The sequence below is a fragment of the Neoarius graeffei genome, chromosome 2 (assembly GCF_027579695.1).
Source record: "Neoarius graeffei isolate fNeoGra1 chromosome 2, fNeoGra1.pri, whole genome shotgun sequence".
NCBI classification, from domain to species: Eukaryota; Metazoa; Chordata; class Actinopteri; order Siluriformes; family Ariidae; genus Neoarius; species Neoarius graeffei.
Window position 1 is genome coordinate 54,737,850 of NC_083570.1, and position 16,469 is coordinate 54,754,318.

General features: G+C 48.7%; 1 protein-coding gene across 6 annotated transcripts in view; it reads right to left on the reverse strand.

The window, feature by feature from the left end:
* LOC132881688 (von Willebrand factor A domain-containing protein 5A-like) overlaps positions 1-16,469 on the reverse strand; it is a 72,329-nt gene that overhangs the window by 31,921 nt on the left and 23,939 nt on the right. For 4 of the 6 annotated variants that reach the window (XM_060914438.1, XM_060914439.1, XM_060914435.1 and 1 more), the window contains exons 2-4: positions 3,434-3,658; positions 1,797-1,999; positions 1,401-1,623 (exon numbers count right to left, since the gene is read on the reverse strand). In XM_060914438.1, coding sequence (XP_060770421.1) covers positions 1,401-1,623; positions 1,797-1,999; positions 3,434-3,494 — 487 coding nt within the window. In that variant the 5' untranslated portion in view covers positions 3,495-3,658. Of the gene's footprint in view, positions 1-1,400; positions 1,624-1,796; positions 2,022-3,433; positions 3,659-16,469 lie in introns of all 6 variants that reach the window. The other 2 variants (XM_060914436.1, XM_060914437.1) reach the window with 2 other exon arrangements.

The window sequence follows — 16,469 nt, forward strand, 5'->3', positions numbered from 1 at the left end:
AAGACTTGAGACTGGGAAGGAGATTCACCTTCCAGCAAGACAATGACCCTAAACATACAGCCAGAGCTACAATGGAATGGTTTAGATCAAAGAATATTCATGTGTTAGAATGGCCCAGTCAAAGTCCAGACCTAAATCCCATTGAGCATCTGTGGCAAAACTTGAAAATTGCTGTTCACAGACGCTCTCCATCCAATCTGGCTGAGCTTGAGCTATTTTGCAAAGAAGAATGGGCAAAAATTTCAGTGTCTAGATGTGAGCAATTCCAGCGTTATGGACGTGACACTTGAACTCAAAATGGCAACAAATGACCCAGTGCATGTTTTATTGTCTCCCAGTATTTAAACAGGTGTTGCATATTTTAAGGCTGTACCATACTGGAGAAGTGATAGAACTAGAACAATTCCCATAGTACATCTAGGGCATGCCAGAAAATGCCAATAAAAGATGCGTTATGGATGTGACAGAAAAAGTATCACTTTTCTTGGGTGACTGTACATTTTTATCAAACTCTGTGAAATTGTAAACCTAATGTCGAAATGGAGATATCCATTTGATAGAGGGGTCCAAGGTGAATATTAAAAAATCTTTGTTTAAATTATTTTGTATTTCATGCAGAGTTTCGGAAGGAAAAGTCAGCGTTATGGATGTGACGAAATTCCGTTATGGATGTGACGCGTCTGAAATAGACATGGCATATGTTTAGAAAATCAGCAATTTAACCACCATAACCCTTTGAAAAACTCTCTAAATATCAGCTAAAACTATCAAAGTTCTTAAATAATATTTAGGATGGCTATTGTTTTGCTGTTTTGTGGATTTTAGCATACATTTCTGTGGCTTGTGGCAATAATATAGAATTGTACATGATCAAAGTTGATTTTAGCTTGGGGTTTACATTATAAGAAAGAAAGACCGACAGTGACATATTAGGTTGGTTACAAATTGGTTCAACTTATTCACATCTGTAAAATACAGGCCTAGGTGATATCTCTGGGAGTGGTTTTGATGTATTACATGTTGCTTTATTTTTGCATGGTGAGGTTGACATTTACATGGAATTGCCCATGTGCAAAGCTGGTAGAGACATACCACAAAAGACTTGCAGCTGTAATTGCAGCAAAAGGTGGCTCTACAAAGTATTGACGCAGGGGTTCTGAATACTAATGCACATCATATTTTTCAGATTTTAATTTGTTTAAAATTTTGAAGACCATTTATCATTTTCGTTTCACCTCACAATTATGTGCTACTCTGTGTTGGTCTAGCACATAAAATCTCAATAAAAAACTTTTAAGTTCGTGGTTGTAAGGTGGAAAAATGTGAAAAAGTTCAAGGGGTATGAATACTTTTTCAAGGCACTGTATGTGCTTGTGTGTGCGTGTATGTGTGTTTCATACCTGCTGGTGTATAGCGGGGGTTGAGCACTGCTGGCAGGCAGAATTGCAGTGAATGGTCAGCCTGCACACTCAGCTCAGTGATGAAGGTGAAGGTGATGGTGGCACGCTGGCCTGGGGGCAGAGAGCCCACACTCAGCTTGAACACGTCCACAGACTCCTCACTCTCCTCCAGCAGAAAAGCCTGCTGACCTGAACTCAGGGCATCATCATACTGCTCTCGTGCCTGATACAGAGGCAAATGTGTGTGTGAATGTTATATTCCCTCTCAGTGTGATACATGCTGTCTACCTATATTTTATATTGCATGCTGCACTGATATTGCTGTTAACTACTATACAGGATACTACAGGCAAGATCATTAGTTTATCATTTTCAGGAAAGCTCAGCTTCAGTCACCTCCTGTTTCTCCTGAACCTCAGCCACTATCTCCTGGTCTGCAATCTTGGCACTGAATTGACAGACAGCAGCTCCTGAAGGCATGGGGAAGACAAACACAGCCTCCAGGGGTTGCTCTTCCTCATTTACATACTGCAGGGTGGAGGTCACTGTTGCTACATGCCCTTGAACCTGCAGATCCACCTCAATGTGCTTCAGGGGAACTGAGCCAGAAACATACAGAAACTATTAAACGGTCAAAGGGTGTGTAGGGAACAAAAAGGTGGCAGGAATTAAACTGTACATATCCTTTGGCATTTTTCCTACAATATTTTTCACAGCAGGTATGAAAAGACTCCAATAATGTGAAAAAAGGGCACACAATCATGGTTGCCATAGAACCTTAAATATCCTTAAAACATCATAAAATACTTTTTTAGAAATATAAGGTTTTAAAACGTCTCAAATGTTTTGCTTTTTCCCAATTAAGCATTAAAATATGACCTCAATTTTTGGACGTGTTAATATCTTTGAGAAATAATTTTTTGTGGCTTTATGTTTAGTTACAGGTTTTTTTTATTACATTTTAGTACATTTTCAATGTACTTACTCAGTGCTGAGTCACATAACTGTTGTGTAAAATAACAGGTTTTTTGGGACCAAAACTCAGCAGCCTCCATGATTTTTTTGTTTGTTTCTTCCCCCCTCCAAAAAGTGGTCTCTGATGTAAAATGCTGCTTTCTTTACTGACATATAAATACTTTTCTATGAGATTTAATTATGTGCTGGAAAATGAATGGAAATCTAAATTATTTTTTGAACTGACTTGATAGTGTAGATGTCATGAAATAAAAATCTAACATTTGTACGATTACTTTAGTAGTAATATTACGTGTGTATGTGTGTATATATATATGTGTGTGTGTGTGTGTGTGTGTGTGTGTGTGTGTGTGTAATATATATTTTGTGTGTGTGTGTCAGAAGTTTCCATACAGTGACATTAATGTCATCTTGGATATGAGGGTCATGGCAATATTTGGGCTTTCAGTAATTTCTTTGAACTGTTCTTTGTCTGTGGCAGAATGTACAACATGCAATTTTAATTAACAAAAAAAAAAACCACTAGAATTTGGTGCACAAGTTTTTAATTTTCTTTGGGTTTTCTGAACTCAAAAGAGGGTAAAAATTATCCATCCATCCATCATCTGTAGCTGCTTATCCTGTTCTACAGGGTTGCAGGCAAGCTGGAGCCTATCCCAGCTGACTATGGGTGAGAGGCGGGGCACACCCTGGACAAGTCGCCAGGTCATCGCAGGGCTAACACATAGACAAACAACCATTCACACCTACAGTCAATTTAGAGTCACCAATTAGCCTAACCTGCATGTCTTTGGGGGAAACCGGAGCATCTGGAGGAAACCCACGCAGACACAGGGAGAACATGCAAACTCCACACAGAAAGGCGTTCGCCGGCAGCTGAGCTCGAACCCAGACCTTCTTGCTGCGAGGCGACAGTGCTAACCACTACACCACCGTGCTGCTCTCTCTCATATATATCGGGGCCAACATGCTTTAATTTCATGCCGACACACTTTAAATTTGCTGACACGCTGTTTTTTTGCTCTGACACTCATTGAAAAATTACATCAGATTCCTACCTTGTGATGTTTGGGGCATATTTTGAAGGAAAATCAGTGTTTTGGGCCAGTTTGCTGCCATGATGCACTCAGAGAGATCAGAAATACCCCTTGGAAATCCCCAATCACAACAAATGCCCTCAATCACTTTGCTGCTGCACTGGTTCCATGACGCTTCAGTGCGCAGGAGAGATCATGGTTTATGGTTTGTGTGTCCTGGGTATACATCTCCACATTTCAATCATGCTGAAAAGAGGCGTGAATTGGCACTCAGCACCTCATCGATTCATATTTTCGACAGTTAAATGAGAGTAGGACAGAAAAGCCAGACAGAGAAGAGGAAAGAAGTGAAACCGTTGTTGACACAGTGCATTGCTTAAAGGTGTTTGAAATATTAAGTAGGCCTAATTATAAAGGTACTACTCAAGATTGTGGCATTTGTGCAGTAAATGCAGTCTGTAGGGTTTTTTGTTTGTTTGTTTGTTTGTTTGTTTGTTTGTTTGTTTGTTTGTTTGTTTGTTTGTTTTTTAACCGCAACAGAACTCATTTAAACATTTGGTTAATGGTGTTCTGGCAGTGGTTCAGGTAATAAAACTTCATTATTATAGAGTAAATTGCTGTCAAATAATGACTTTATTTATTGCTCATGTGAACCCCATGCTGCAAACCACAGCATCACACACTTCCACTTGTTGTAGCAACCTTTTCAACCATGTTAACAGTAAAAAAAGTGACAGTGTCAGTACCACCATAAAATGCTTCTAAAGGTCACCAGATGCCACCAAATGGGCTCCCTTTTTTCAAAATTTTCTGGGGAGGTCCCCCAGACCCCCCCCCCCCCCCAATGCAAGTGCACATCAACAAGGTGGTTTCCATCATTTGCAAACACATGCTTGCCACATAGACTGAGCAGAGCTGCCACTACAAATGCTATGCCCAGTCCCAGGAGTTCCGGCCCAGTGGTCACGTGCTGCTACTTTTCCCCACCACCAACTGCAAGTTCCTTGTGCAGTGGCAGGGTCCCTTCACATTGGCTGAGCATGTTAGGCTAGTGAACTACTGCCTGCAGCAGCCAGGTAAGCACAAGAACACCCAACTGTACCAAGTTAATCTGCTGAAACTCTGGGTTGCACCCCTTCCTCTGCTCTCAAACTAGGCCCTTCTGTCCCCAGGTCCTCCAGGGTGTGAACTGGTCCAGCTGGGAGAAGAGCTCTCCAGCTGACACTGCCAAGAGCTGAGAGAACTGCTGGACCAGTGCGCAGATGTGTTCACAGCAGAGCCAGGCTGGACCCACCTGAAACATCATGACATCCTGACCCTCCCTGGGGTGGTATTTTGTCAATGCCCCTATTGCATCCCAGAGGCATGCCATCATGTAATGGAGGAGGAGGTGGCTCAAATGATGCAAATAGGCATCAAGGAGTTCACCAGCCCCTGGTCAAGCCCCATTGTGGTGGTGCCCAAGGCTGACAGAAGTCTGAGATGATGCAATGACTTCAGAAAACTCAATGCCGTGTCAGACTTCAACAGCTACCCCCTGCCCAGAGTGGATGATCTGATCCACAGGCTCAGGAGGGCCCACTTCATCTCCACCTTGGGCCTTACTAAGAAGAAGAAGAGGAAGCCTTTATTTGTCACATGCACACTCAAGCACAGTGAAATTCGACCTCTGCATTTAACCCATCTGAAGCAGCGAACACATGCATGCACACACAAGTGAGCAATGTGCACACACACATACACAGAGCAGTAGGCAGCCATGTTACAGCACCCAGGGAGCAGTTGGTGGTTAGGTGCCTTGCTCAAGGGCACTTCAGCCCAAGGCTGCCCCATGTTAACCTAACCACATGTCTTTGAACTGTGGGGGAAACCAGAGCACCCAGAGGAAACCTACGCAGACACGGGGAGAACATGCAAATTCCACACAGAAAGGCCCCCATCTGCTGCTGGGCTCAAACCCAGAACATTCTTGCTGTGAGGCAACAGTGCTAACCACTACACCACCATGCCACCCAAGTGACCCTGATGTCCCAGGCCCACTCCAAAACCACCTTCACCACAGTGTCAGGCCACTGGCAGTACTGTGTTCTCCCATTCAGCCTCCATGGGGCACCAGCGACTTTCCAGTGACTGATGGATATTGTGCTGCTCCTTCAACAAGAATTTGGCACCACCTACTTGGACATCATCATCCACTCCTCCACCTGGCCTGATCACCTGCACCACCTTAAATCCATCCTAGGGGCACTGAGGAAAGCTGGGCTCACCGCCAACCCCCTGAAGTGCCATCTTGGGCTGACTGAAGCGCAGTACCTAGGGTACCGCATCAGTCAGGTGCTGCTGATGCTGCAGGACAAGAAAGTGGAGGCCATGCAGAAGTACCTCCAGCCCACCACCAAGCACCAGATATATGTGTGTTCTTGGGGCTGGCTGGATGCTATCACAGATTTGTGCCTAACTTCTCCTCTTTAGCCTCCCCCCTCTCAGACCTCACCAAGAAAGGTGAGCCTGTTAGGGTTTTGCTGGGATTCGAACCTGGTTCGTTGGTGTGATAATCCAGCAAACCCCCACTAGGCCACCAGGGGGATGACTCAAATGCAGAGGCGTGAGGCGGAAGTAGAAAAAGAATCAAAAGGTTTATTTAAACTATATACACTATATACAGGGCAAAACAAAAGACAAAAAAAAAACCAAAGAGTAAAATCCAAAAGAAAAGCAAAGTGCAAAAATTCAAAAGCTAAGAAGATCAAAAAACACAGTAAACACAGGAAACACAGGAAACTGGAGATAAACATAACAGCACAAAGACTCCGTGACAAGAGGACTTGTAAGATTGTATGTGTGTTCTCGTGCATAGCTGTACTGAACTTATGACCTGTTCACATCCTGGTAAACGTGCATAGCCGCGAGAACATACTCTTCTGCTCTTCTCTGTACCTTCTAGTTTCGCTGAAACCACATTCCTGGACCCTCCTGTTCTAGGGGGTGTACATTCTGCTCTTTCATGTATAATAAAAACGACTCCTTATCTGGCGAGTTCACCTTGTGCCCCCGGGCCCCTTACCTATCTTGTCACGAAAGCTTCTGATGTATATAAACCCTGCTCTTTTTGTGTATCACTGAGCAGTGCCTGAATAAACCAGATTGATTTCATTCGTGTGGTTTGTTTTCTCCCTGCTCCAGAGCGCTCTTACGTCAACGCATCTGAACTGAGACAGACACAGGTTCTAACAATTTGGTGACCCCGACGTGATACTCTCAATCAGGTAAGACATGTTTGATTGACTACCTGGTTGGCAGTAGTTTCGTAGTGTCCTACGGAGGACAGTTTTCCCTGGTTCGAGTCCAGGAAGAGCGCGCTATACAAATTTGTACTATATTTGTTGTCTGTTCCTCTTCAGATCCGTTTGTTGTCATTGTACGATGGGAAGCTCGTTCCCTAAGCCTGCGCCAGGGGAAACCCCGGCCGAATGGATGACTAGGTGCGGTTTTGCTTATTATGTTTCTCCCTGGCTCGATAATTTGGCAGGTTGGACTGAGGCCAACCCTCAAATTCCTTCCTATCCTCGTCAAGGTACATTCGATCCTGGTTATCTTGCATCAGCCTATCGCATGATTTATGAGGGATTAGGGGACCCCGGTTGGGATCGCCCGTATATGCGGGAGGGTTACGCTAAGTGGTATGACATGAAAAAGGTATGGGATAATTTTAAACAGGCCTATACTCCCCGTTCAGTCTTGAAGTCCATCCCGAAGCCTCGATCTGCGCCCGTTACTACAGAAACGGTGGAGGCGGCGTTGGGAAAATCTAAATCTCCTTCTGCTCCTCCAGCCTCGTTAGACAGTAAACCTCCGCCTTACAGTAAGACCGGAAAAGCTACTGGTAAATCGTCGTCATCTGTAAAAACGATTCCTAAAATTTATCCGTCCCTGGCTGCTGTGTCTGCGTGCCCCCCCCCCACGGTTGACAGAGGGCAGCGCCCTGGAGGGATAAAAGGTGCGCCTGCATCAGCCAAGACCGGCAAAGACGAAGAAAGCAGTGACGACACCGATGATGACACTGATGATGATGATTGGGATAATCCCGATGGTGTGGGTCCAGACGCCGGCTCGCGTCCTTATCCGCCACAAAACGCTGCTTGTGTATGGGTTGCAAAGCGCAGTGGTATTGATATAACTCCTCCGTCCCCGTCGGCTCTTAAGGACATCATCTCACTTCTTCCGTCACCCGACAAGCCTCTGCTCTTCGTTGATCAGTTAATTAATGTTTCTCGTAACTGTCAGCTAACGGGAGCCGACTACCGGTTTATTCTGCAGAATAAATTAGGAGGCGCATACGATGAGACGGCCCTGTTAGAAAACGTACAGGTCCTCCGCCCCGTCAACGATATTGCTGTTAATGTTAAGGAGGAATTGCCTCCGGTAGGGGAAAACGGTCGCCCTCGCCAGCGCACCGTGTCTACCTTCTTTTGGAAAGACACGCCGGACGCGCTGCAGCAGCTTCGCGAGCAGTTGACGTGATACCTGCTCGCCTTAAAACAAGCAAATAGAGACCTGTCACAGGTCACTAATTGCAAACAGGAGCGTTCTGAGCTGACGTCGGCTTTCTGGAAGCGCTTTGGGGAAGTTTGGCAACATTTGGGAGGTCTTGAACTTGATTTGGCAAACCCGAACCCAATGTTCTTGTCCACCTTTCTGTCTAATTGTCGCCCCGAAATACAGAGCGTATTAAAACATCACTGGAGTGACCGGAATAATCTGGTCCTCCGTCAGGCCGGGGAGCGGGTGCGCACGTTGGAGAGCGATGGTCTTTTAGACTGTAAAACGAATAAAGCATGTTTATCCGTCGTGCCGGGCGGACGAGCGGAGGGACGATAGGAGAGGGGTCGCCGAACGGGACCGCGCGGCGGGGGAGGGAGGAGAAATGGAAAGTGCCACTATTGTGGAAAAGAGGGGCACTGGATAAGAGAATGTCATGCGAAACAGCGAGATGAGCAGGAACGCGAGAAACCCGTCATGCGCGCCGGTTCAAGCCCCACAGGGCAGAGAGATCCTGCCCGCCCATAGGGCTGCCCTCAGAGCGATGAAACCCCGACCGTTGCTATGTTAAATCTTTTATTCAGCTCCCCTCTTAACGAAGATCTTCCCACTATTGTTTTATGCCTGGCAGGGACTGAATATCCTTTTTTACTCGACACCGGGGCTACCATGTCCTCAGTGGGGAGGGAATATGCGGGTCCTTTATCTACACGGTCTGTAAGCTCTGTGGGAATAGAAGGGGTTCCTTTCCATTCCAGTTGCACGCCCCCCCTTTCTGTTACTTGTGCCCTTGATCCTTTACTGAAGTTTTCTCACTCCTTTGTTTGCATGCCTGATTGCCCTTTTAACCTGCTTGGACGGGACCTCATGAGCCTCCTAGGGCTCTCTATTTCTTTTAGTGGCTCACACATGGTTGTTGACATACCAGACGACACTTCGTCGGCTGCTCTTGCCCTCACCTCCCTTTCTCTTCCCCATAACCTTCTCAATGCTGCTTGTGCCGTTACCCACCTCACACCCTCTCTTTCTGACCTTCCAGCTTCTCTTTGGGCGGAACATAAGGACGAGGTGGGCTTTGTTAACTGTACCCCTTACGAGGCGGTCATTAAACACTCTTCGCCAGTATATGTAAAACAGTACCCCCTTTCCCCAGCTAAACTGTCTGGCATTGATGATGTTCTGTGTTCTCTCCTAGAGCAAGGTGTGGTTGTTCCCTGTGTCAGCCCTTATAACACCCCAGTGAACCCGGTGCAGAAGCCCAACGGCACGTGGCGTTTCACCCAGGACTTGCGTAAGATTAATGAGTTAATTATCCCAGTCGCCCCATTAGTTCCAGACGTTCCCTCTCTTATGGCCTCGATTCCGTGTGAACATGCGTTTTTCTCTGTGATTGACCTCTGTTCTGCCTTTTTCAGCGTCCCTGTGGGCTGTGAGACACAGCCCCTGTTTGCTTTTACGCATAGGGGTAAGCAGTACACCTGGACCAGGTTACCTCAAGGGTATGTTGATTCTCCTGCGGTCTTCACAGCCGTGGTTAGGGACGCCTTGGCCGATTTGTGCCTCCCCTCGGGCTCCTCCGTGCTCCAATACGCGGATGATCTTCTGGTAACGGCGGAGGACGAGGACCTTTGCGCTAAAGCCACACTCGCTCTCCTCTCTCTTCTGGCGCAAGAAGGTTTCAAGGTCTCACGAACTAAGCTTCAGTTCTGCCTCCCCACTGTTCGATATCTGGGTCACGATCTCTCCCAGGGCTCCCGCAGGCTCAGCCCCGAGCGTGTGCAGGTCATCCTAGACACTCAGGTGCCTGCCACCAAACACGCCCTCATGGCTTTTCTGGGACTTATCAATTACTGCCGCCAGTGGATTCCTGACTGTTCCACCTATGACAAGTGTCTGCGCTCTGCAATTCTGCACTCGGACCCTTTGACTCAGCCCCTGGTGTGGTCTGATGAGATGCTGACGGCCTTCAGGGCCTTGAAACAGGCTTTATGCTCGGCCCCTGCTCTCGGACTTCCGAATTACCGTTTGCCGTTTCATTTATATGTGTGCAACCAGCAGGGAACTGCGTCTGGGGTTTTGGCGCAGGAGCACGGGGGGGGTATGCGGCCTTGTGCGTTCCTCTCTAAAACTCTTGATTCTGTGGCACAGGGTCTCCCTGCTTGCCTCAGGGCGGTGGCTGCATGTGCTGTCATGGTCACGGACGCTGAACGGCTGGTTTTGTCTCACCCGCTCGTTCTCCACACCTCACATGATGTAGTGCACGTTTTAAAGAACCTCAGTACCCAGCATTTATCTGCGCAGCGTCGCTCTGGATACGAGTCTATTCTTTTGGCCACCGAAAACCTTACTGTTAAGCCCTCCTCCTCCTTTGATTCTCTCGCGCACGCGCTTCAGCGCCTCCTCAATTCACAGGATGATTTTCTTCCTTCTGAAACACACGACTGCATTTCTAGCATTCTTTTCGAGACAAGTATCCGCCCCGACTTACGCTCCACCCCGTTACTTTCAGGTGATTCGCTGTTTGTGGACGGCTCGTGCTCACGCCCCTCTGACGGCGTTTTCGTGTGTGGTTATTCTGTGTGCCGCCTTCCTGATGAAACTGTTGAAGCTTTTTCTCTTCCTTTCTCCTCGGCTCAGGCTGCCGAACTATACGCTCTAACCCGTGCATGTGTTATTGCTCAGGACACAGACGTCACTATCTACACTGACTCACGTTACGCTTTCGGCGTTGCTCACGACTTTGGTCGGATTTGGGCTTCGCGTGGGTTCACCACTGCAGACGGTAAGCCCATTTCTCATTCTTCGCTTGTTACTGATCTTATTACAGCGTGTCTTCTCCCGCGCTCTTTAGCCATTGTTAAGACTCGTGCTCATTGTATTGGGGACTCTTTTGAGATCAGGGGAAACTCTCTCGCCGATCGCATTGCCAAAGCCGCGGCTGCCTCCGGTGTTTTTCCGCCTTCGCTTACTCTCTCCCTGGTCTCATCCAGCCGTATGATTAGTGCCGTTCTTCCGGACATTGACTTGATCTCCCTCCAGGCCTCCGCTTCGGCCTCAGACAACCATTTCTGGGACTCATGCGGCGCGCAGCCGTCTGACGGCGTTCGGATCGATGCTCAGGGCCGCCTTTGTTTGCCTAGACATTGCACTCCATTTCTCGTCCGCGAGTTTCATGGTCCCACTCACCGCGGACGAAGGGGGGTAGTGGAGGATTTATCCAAAATATTTTGCATCGACAAAATACACACCGATGTACATCACATTCTAGACAGATGTTTAACGTGCGCCCAGAATAATCCATCTAAACCAGGCGCGGTACATCAGCACCTTCCCATACCTGACACGCCGTTCCAGGAATGGCAGATTGACTTTACTCACATGCCAAAACAGGGCCCCTTTAAGTATCTCTTGGTCATGGTCGACAAATTTTCACGATGGGTGGAGGCTTTCCCTTGCGGGAAAGAAGACGCTCGCACGGCGGTAAACAAATTGACGCAAGAAATCATTCCGCGTTATGGTCTCCCGGTAGGGATAGACTCTGACAAAGGTACGCCGTTCACCTCTAAGGTGACACAAGAACTGTGTAAAGACTTAAAGATCCATTGGCGTTTCCACATCCCGTACCATCCGCAGTCCTCCGGTATTGTGGAGCGCGCAAACAGAACAATCAAGGGTAAGCTGCGTAAAGCCATGCAAGAAGCTGGTACTAAAAATTGGGTACAAGTTTTGCCTTTAGTTCTCGCTGACATGCGAATGACCGCTCAAGTGGCCCTCGACAACCTGTCTCCGTACGAGCTCGTGATGGGCCGGCCTTTTCCTACACCCTGGCGCAGAGGTATGCAGGCTATAGGAACGAGTGATCTTGATGTACATCTCAGTGAGTACGCCGTGGGTCTCATGCGGGTGTTGGATGAGTACTGGACGAGACTAAATTCCAAAAGGCCTCCCATTCCTGAGGCACCCACTCACCCCTTTGAGGTAGGGGATAAAGTGTTGGTAAAGAAATTTGCGAAATTAGGCGCTCCTTTGGAGGAACCGCCCTACAGTGAACCCACGGATGTGCTCGCTGTAACTCGAACGGCTGTACTAACTGACCTTTTTCCACAGTGGATCCACGCCAGCCGAATCAAGAAGGCTCCAATAGTAAATTGAATCTATGATGATGATGTCTAACAGGTTTTTGTGTTACAGAAGGTTGTTGTGACAACAGCTGACGGCCTTTTCAGGGATCCTCTCCCCAGCATCTGGAATAATCCGGTTTCGGCTGATCTACAAAGAGGGGATGGTCGGTGAGTCCTGCAGACTTCTGGGCTAAAGAATCTGAAAGACACGTGAGCCTGGGCTACCTTCAACTATCTACATCCTGTGGACACAGAAAGAACAAAGTCAGTGACCAGTATGACTTTCCTTCTGGTATTGGTCTTAGTGCTTGGAGCAGGGAATCCCGCTCAAGCCAGCCACGAGGACAACGTTTTTTGGCAATTTGCCAACTGGACTGCTAAACAACATACTAATGAATCATGTTATGTCTGTCATTTAATGCCTGTGAGCTCAGCATCTGTGTCTCTCGCTCCTAGGTCGCAGAACGGCTCGTTTGGCGCCTTACAACGGTTAGCTCGCTCATGTTTAACTTTGGTGTGTCTGGGAGGGTATACAGTTAATCAAACACACACTCATTCCGAATTTTCTAACCACTCGCAGGTAAAAGGCTTGCACAATTGTCACAAGAACACGTCGAATAACCTAACTGATTGCTTAAAATCTATACGAACGATGCGGAAGTTTTGGATTCCAGAAATGTTTCGACCTCAAGGGTTCTCGGCTCAGGTACCACCAAAATTTGTGTTCCCAGTGTGTGTAGAACGACAGGGAAATACGAACTTTTCATTAGGACTGCTCTCCCGACAGCATTGTGGAACAATCCTGGATGAGTATAATTCTTCGAGTACATATGAAGCCTATCTTCAAAATGCCACATGTACATCTTCCCGGAACTGCTCTGTCATTGCCCCCGACATAGTAGGCACCGACCCGTTAGGCGATGATTGGTATTGGGTCTGCGGGACAGGAGTTTATCTCTCCCTTCCATTTATGTGGAACGGACGTTGTGGTCTAACACAATTTAAAAGCAAAATCATGATTGTCTTGCCATCAGGTAAGTCTCCGGGACGTCCGCGCACCAGGCGTTCTGTAAGCGACGATTCCTTCCCGCCGCCCGAACATCAATTAGAAAGCAAATGGAATAAATTCTGGCAATCATTAGTTCCCCAATACGGTCTAACCCAGGTCTGGAATCAACTGGAAGTGACTCACTATCGTCTGGCTACCTTCGTTAACGCCACTAACGCCGCCATAGAAGGCATCCGTGTCGAGTTAACAGCATTGCGCTTAATGACTACTCAAAATCGCATGGCCCTGGACATTTTCCTCGCCAAGGAGGGTGGTGTCTGTGCTATGGTAGATGATTCATGCTGCACTTTCGTCCCCGCTAATGATGATCCGAGTTTAGGTGACATTACACGTCAGCTAGAAAAAATGCGACAAGTAGCCCATGATTTAAAAATGGACGAGCAGGCCAGCTCTACTTGGGGCTGGGGGTGGCTGCATGTCCTCTTTGGGGGACTGGCCCCATACATCTCTATGATTATTCCTGTACTGGTGATTGGTCTTCTCGTTTGCATATGTGGCCCTTTTCTGTTTCGTTGCTGTATGGATAGGATCTACAATATGATGGTTGCGCACTCTGGTTACACCCCTATGTCTGCCAATACATTAGAGTCTAAACTGTAGTTATACTCTGTAAACAAAGTATAAAAGAGGGGATTGTAAGATTGTATGTGTGTTCTCGTGCATAGCTGTACTGAACTTATGACCTGTTCACATCCTGGTAAACGTGCATAGCCGCGAGAACATACTCTTCTGCTCTTCTCTGTACCTTCTAGTTTCGCTGAAACCACATTCCTGGACCCTCCTGTTCTAGGGGGTGTACATTCTGCTCTTTCATGTATAATAAAAACGACTCCTTATCTGGCGAGTTCACCTTGTGCCCCCGGGCCCCTTACCTATCTTGTCACGAAAGCTTCTGATGTATATAAACCCTGCTCTTTTTGTGTATCACTGAGCAGTGCCTGAATAAACCAGATTGATTTCATTCGTGTGGTTTGTTTTCTCCCTGCTCCAGAGCGCTCTTACGTCAACGCATCTGAACTGAGACAGACACAGGTTCTAACAGGACTGAACTCAGGGGTATAAATACACAAACTAATTAAGGACACAGGTGAAGATAATCAGGACAAACAGGCAATTAACAAAAAACACAAAACACAGGAACAGTGGCGGCCTCTAGAGGCCAAAATAAACACGACATGAAAAGGAAATAACAGCGGCCTCTAGAGGCCAAAACAGTCCTAGTCCTAACAGGACCCCCCCCTCTAGGAGCGTCTCCTGACGTTCCCAGGGCGATCCGGATGGGCCGAATGGAAGTCCCGACATAGTTCTTTATCAAGGACATCCCGAGCAGGAACCCAGCAGCGCTCCTCAGGACCATAGCCCTCCCAGTCCACCAGATATTGCAACCCGCCGCGGACCCGGCGGGAGTCAAGCAGGCGATTCACAGTGAACACAGTCTGCCCCTGGAAGATGCGGGGGGGTGGGGGGTTCCTAGGGGCAGGGGCATACGTAGACGTCAGTACGGGCCGTAACAGGGAAACATGGAAAGTGGGGTTGATCCTCAGAGTCCGGGGCAACTGGAGCCGGTAGGAGACAGGGTTCACCCTGCGCACCACCTTGAAGGGGCCAATGTAGCGAGGAGCAAGCTTGCGGTTCTCCACCCGCAGTGGAAGGTCCTTAGTGGACAGCCAAACACGCTGCCCAGGGCGGAAAGCGTGTGCAGGTCTTCTATGGCGGTTGGCCTGAGTCTGGTTGGTTCTGGAGGTCTGTATGAGGGTCTTCCTGACCTTGCTCCAGGTCTTGCGACACCGTCTCACATATTGGTTGACCGAGGGCACCCCCGCGTCCTCCTCCTGGTCCGGGAACAGAGGTGGCTGGAACCCGAATTGGCACTGGAATGGCGACAGCTTGGTGGCCGATGACTGCAGGGTGTTGTGGGCGTACTCCGCCCATGGCAGCCAGGTGCTCCACGATGTCGGGTTATCCATAGCCAGGCCTCGCAGGGTGGTTTCCAGGTCCTGGTTGAGCCTCTCCGTCTGACCATTGGACTGTGGGTGAAACCCAGAGGAGAGGCTGGCAGTGGCTCCGATGACCTTGCAGAACCCGTGCCACACTCGGGAAGAGAACTGGGGCCCTCGGTCTGAGACGATGTCCTGTGGAAGACCAAAGACTCGGAAGACATGATTAAACAAAAGTTTCGCAGTTTCAAGAGCAGAGGGGAGTTTGCACAGTGGTATGAAGCGGCAGGCCTTGGAGAATCTGTCAACTAAGACCAAAATGACCGTGTTACCTTGTGACTCAGGGAGACCCGTGATAAAGTCGACTGCCACGTGGGACCAGGGACGCCGGGGAATGGTCAGAGGATGCAGGAGACCCTGGGGACGCTGTCGTGGGTTCTTGGTTCTGGTGCAAACCTCACAGGACAGGACAAATGACCTAACTTCCTTCTCCATGTTAGGCCACCAGAAGCGTCTTTTCAGGAAGTCCAGGGTCCTCCGAGCTCCCGGGTGGGCGGTGAGAGGGGAAGAGTGACCCCACTGGAGAACCTTGGCCCGGGCTTGATGTGGGACGTACAAGAGGCCTGGTGGCCCCGTCCCAGGACCGGGGTCCTGGCGTTGGGCTCGTCGGACAGCCTCCTCAATACCCCAGCGGACAGGGGCCACAATCCGGGACACAGGGATAATAGGCCCGACTTCATTCTCCCTGTTAGTGGCAGAGAACAGTCTGGACAGTGCGTCAGGTTTGGTGTTCTTGGAGCCGGGGCGGTATGAGAGGGTGAAGTCAAACCGACTGAAAAACAGGGCCCACCTAGCCTGTCGAGGGTTCAGTCTCTTGGCTTGCTGGAGGTACTCCAGGTTCTTGTGGTCAGTCCAAACCAGGAATGGATGTTGTGCTCCCTCCAGCCAGTGCCTCCACTCCTCAAGGGCCAGTTTGACCGCTAGCAGTTCTCGATCCCCCACATCGTACCGGGACTCAGCAGGACTCAGGCGGTGGGAGAAGTAAGCGCAGGGGTGCAGCTTTCCTTCCGAACGTTGAGAGAGCACCACGCCGACACCACTGTCCGAGGCGTCCACCTCCACGATGAATGGTTGGGAGGTGTCCGGGAGAACCAGAATGGGTGCCGTGCAGAAGCGGTCCTTGAGGTCTTTGAACGCCTTTTCTGCCTGAGGAGACCAGCCATAAGATCCACCTGTCCCTTTGGTGAGGTCTGACATGGGTGCTGCCACAGAACTGAAGTCCCTGATGAACTTGCGGTAGAAGTTAGCGAATCCTAAGAACCGCTGAACCTCCTTAACGGACTTGGGAGTAGGCCAATCCCGGACGGCCAGGGTCTTGGCAGGGTCCATTT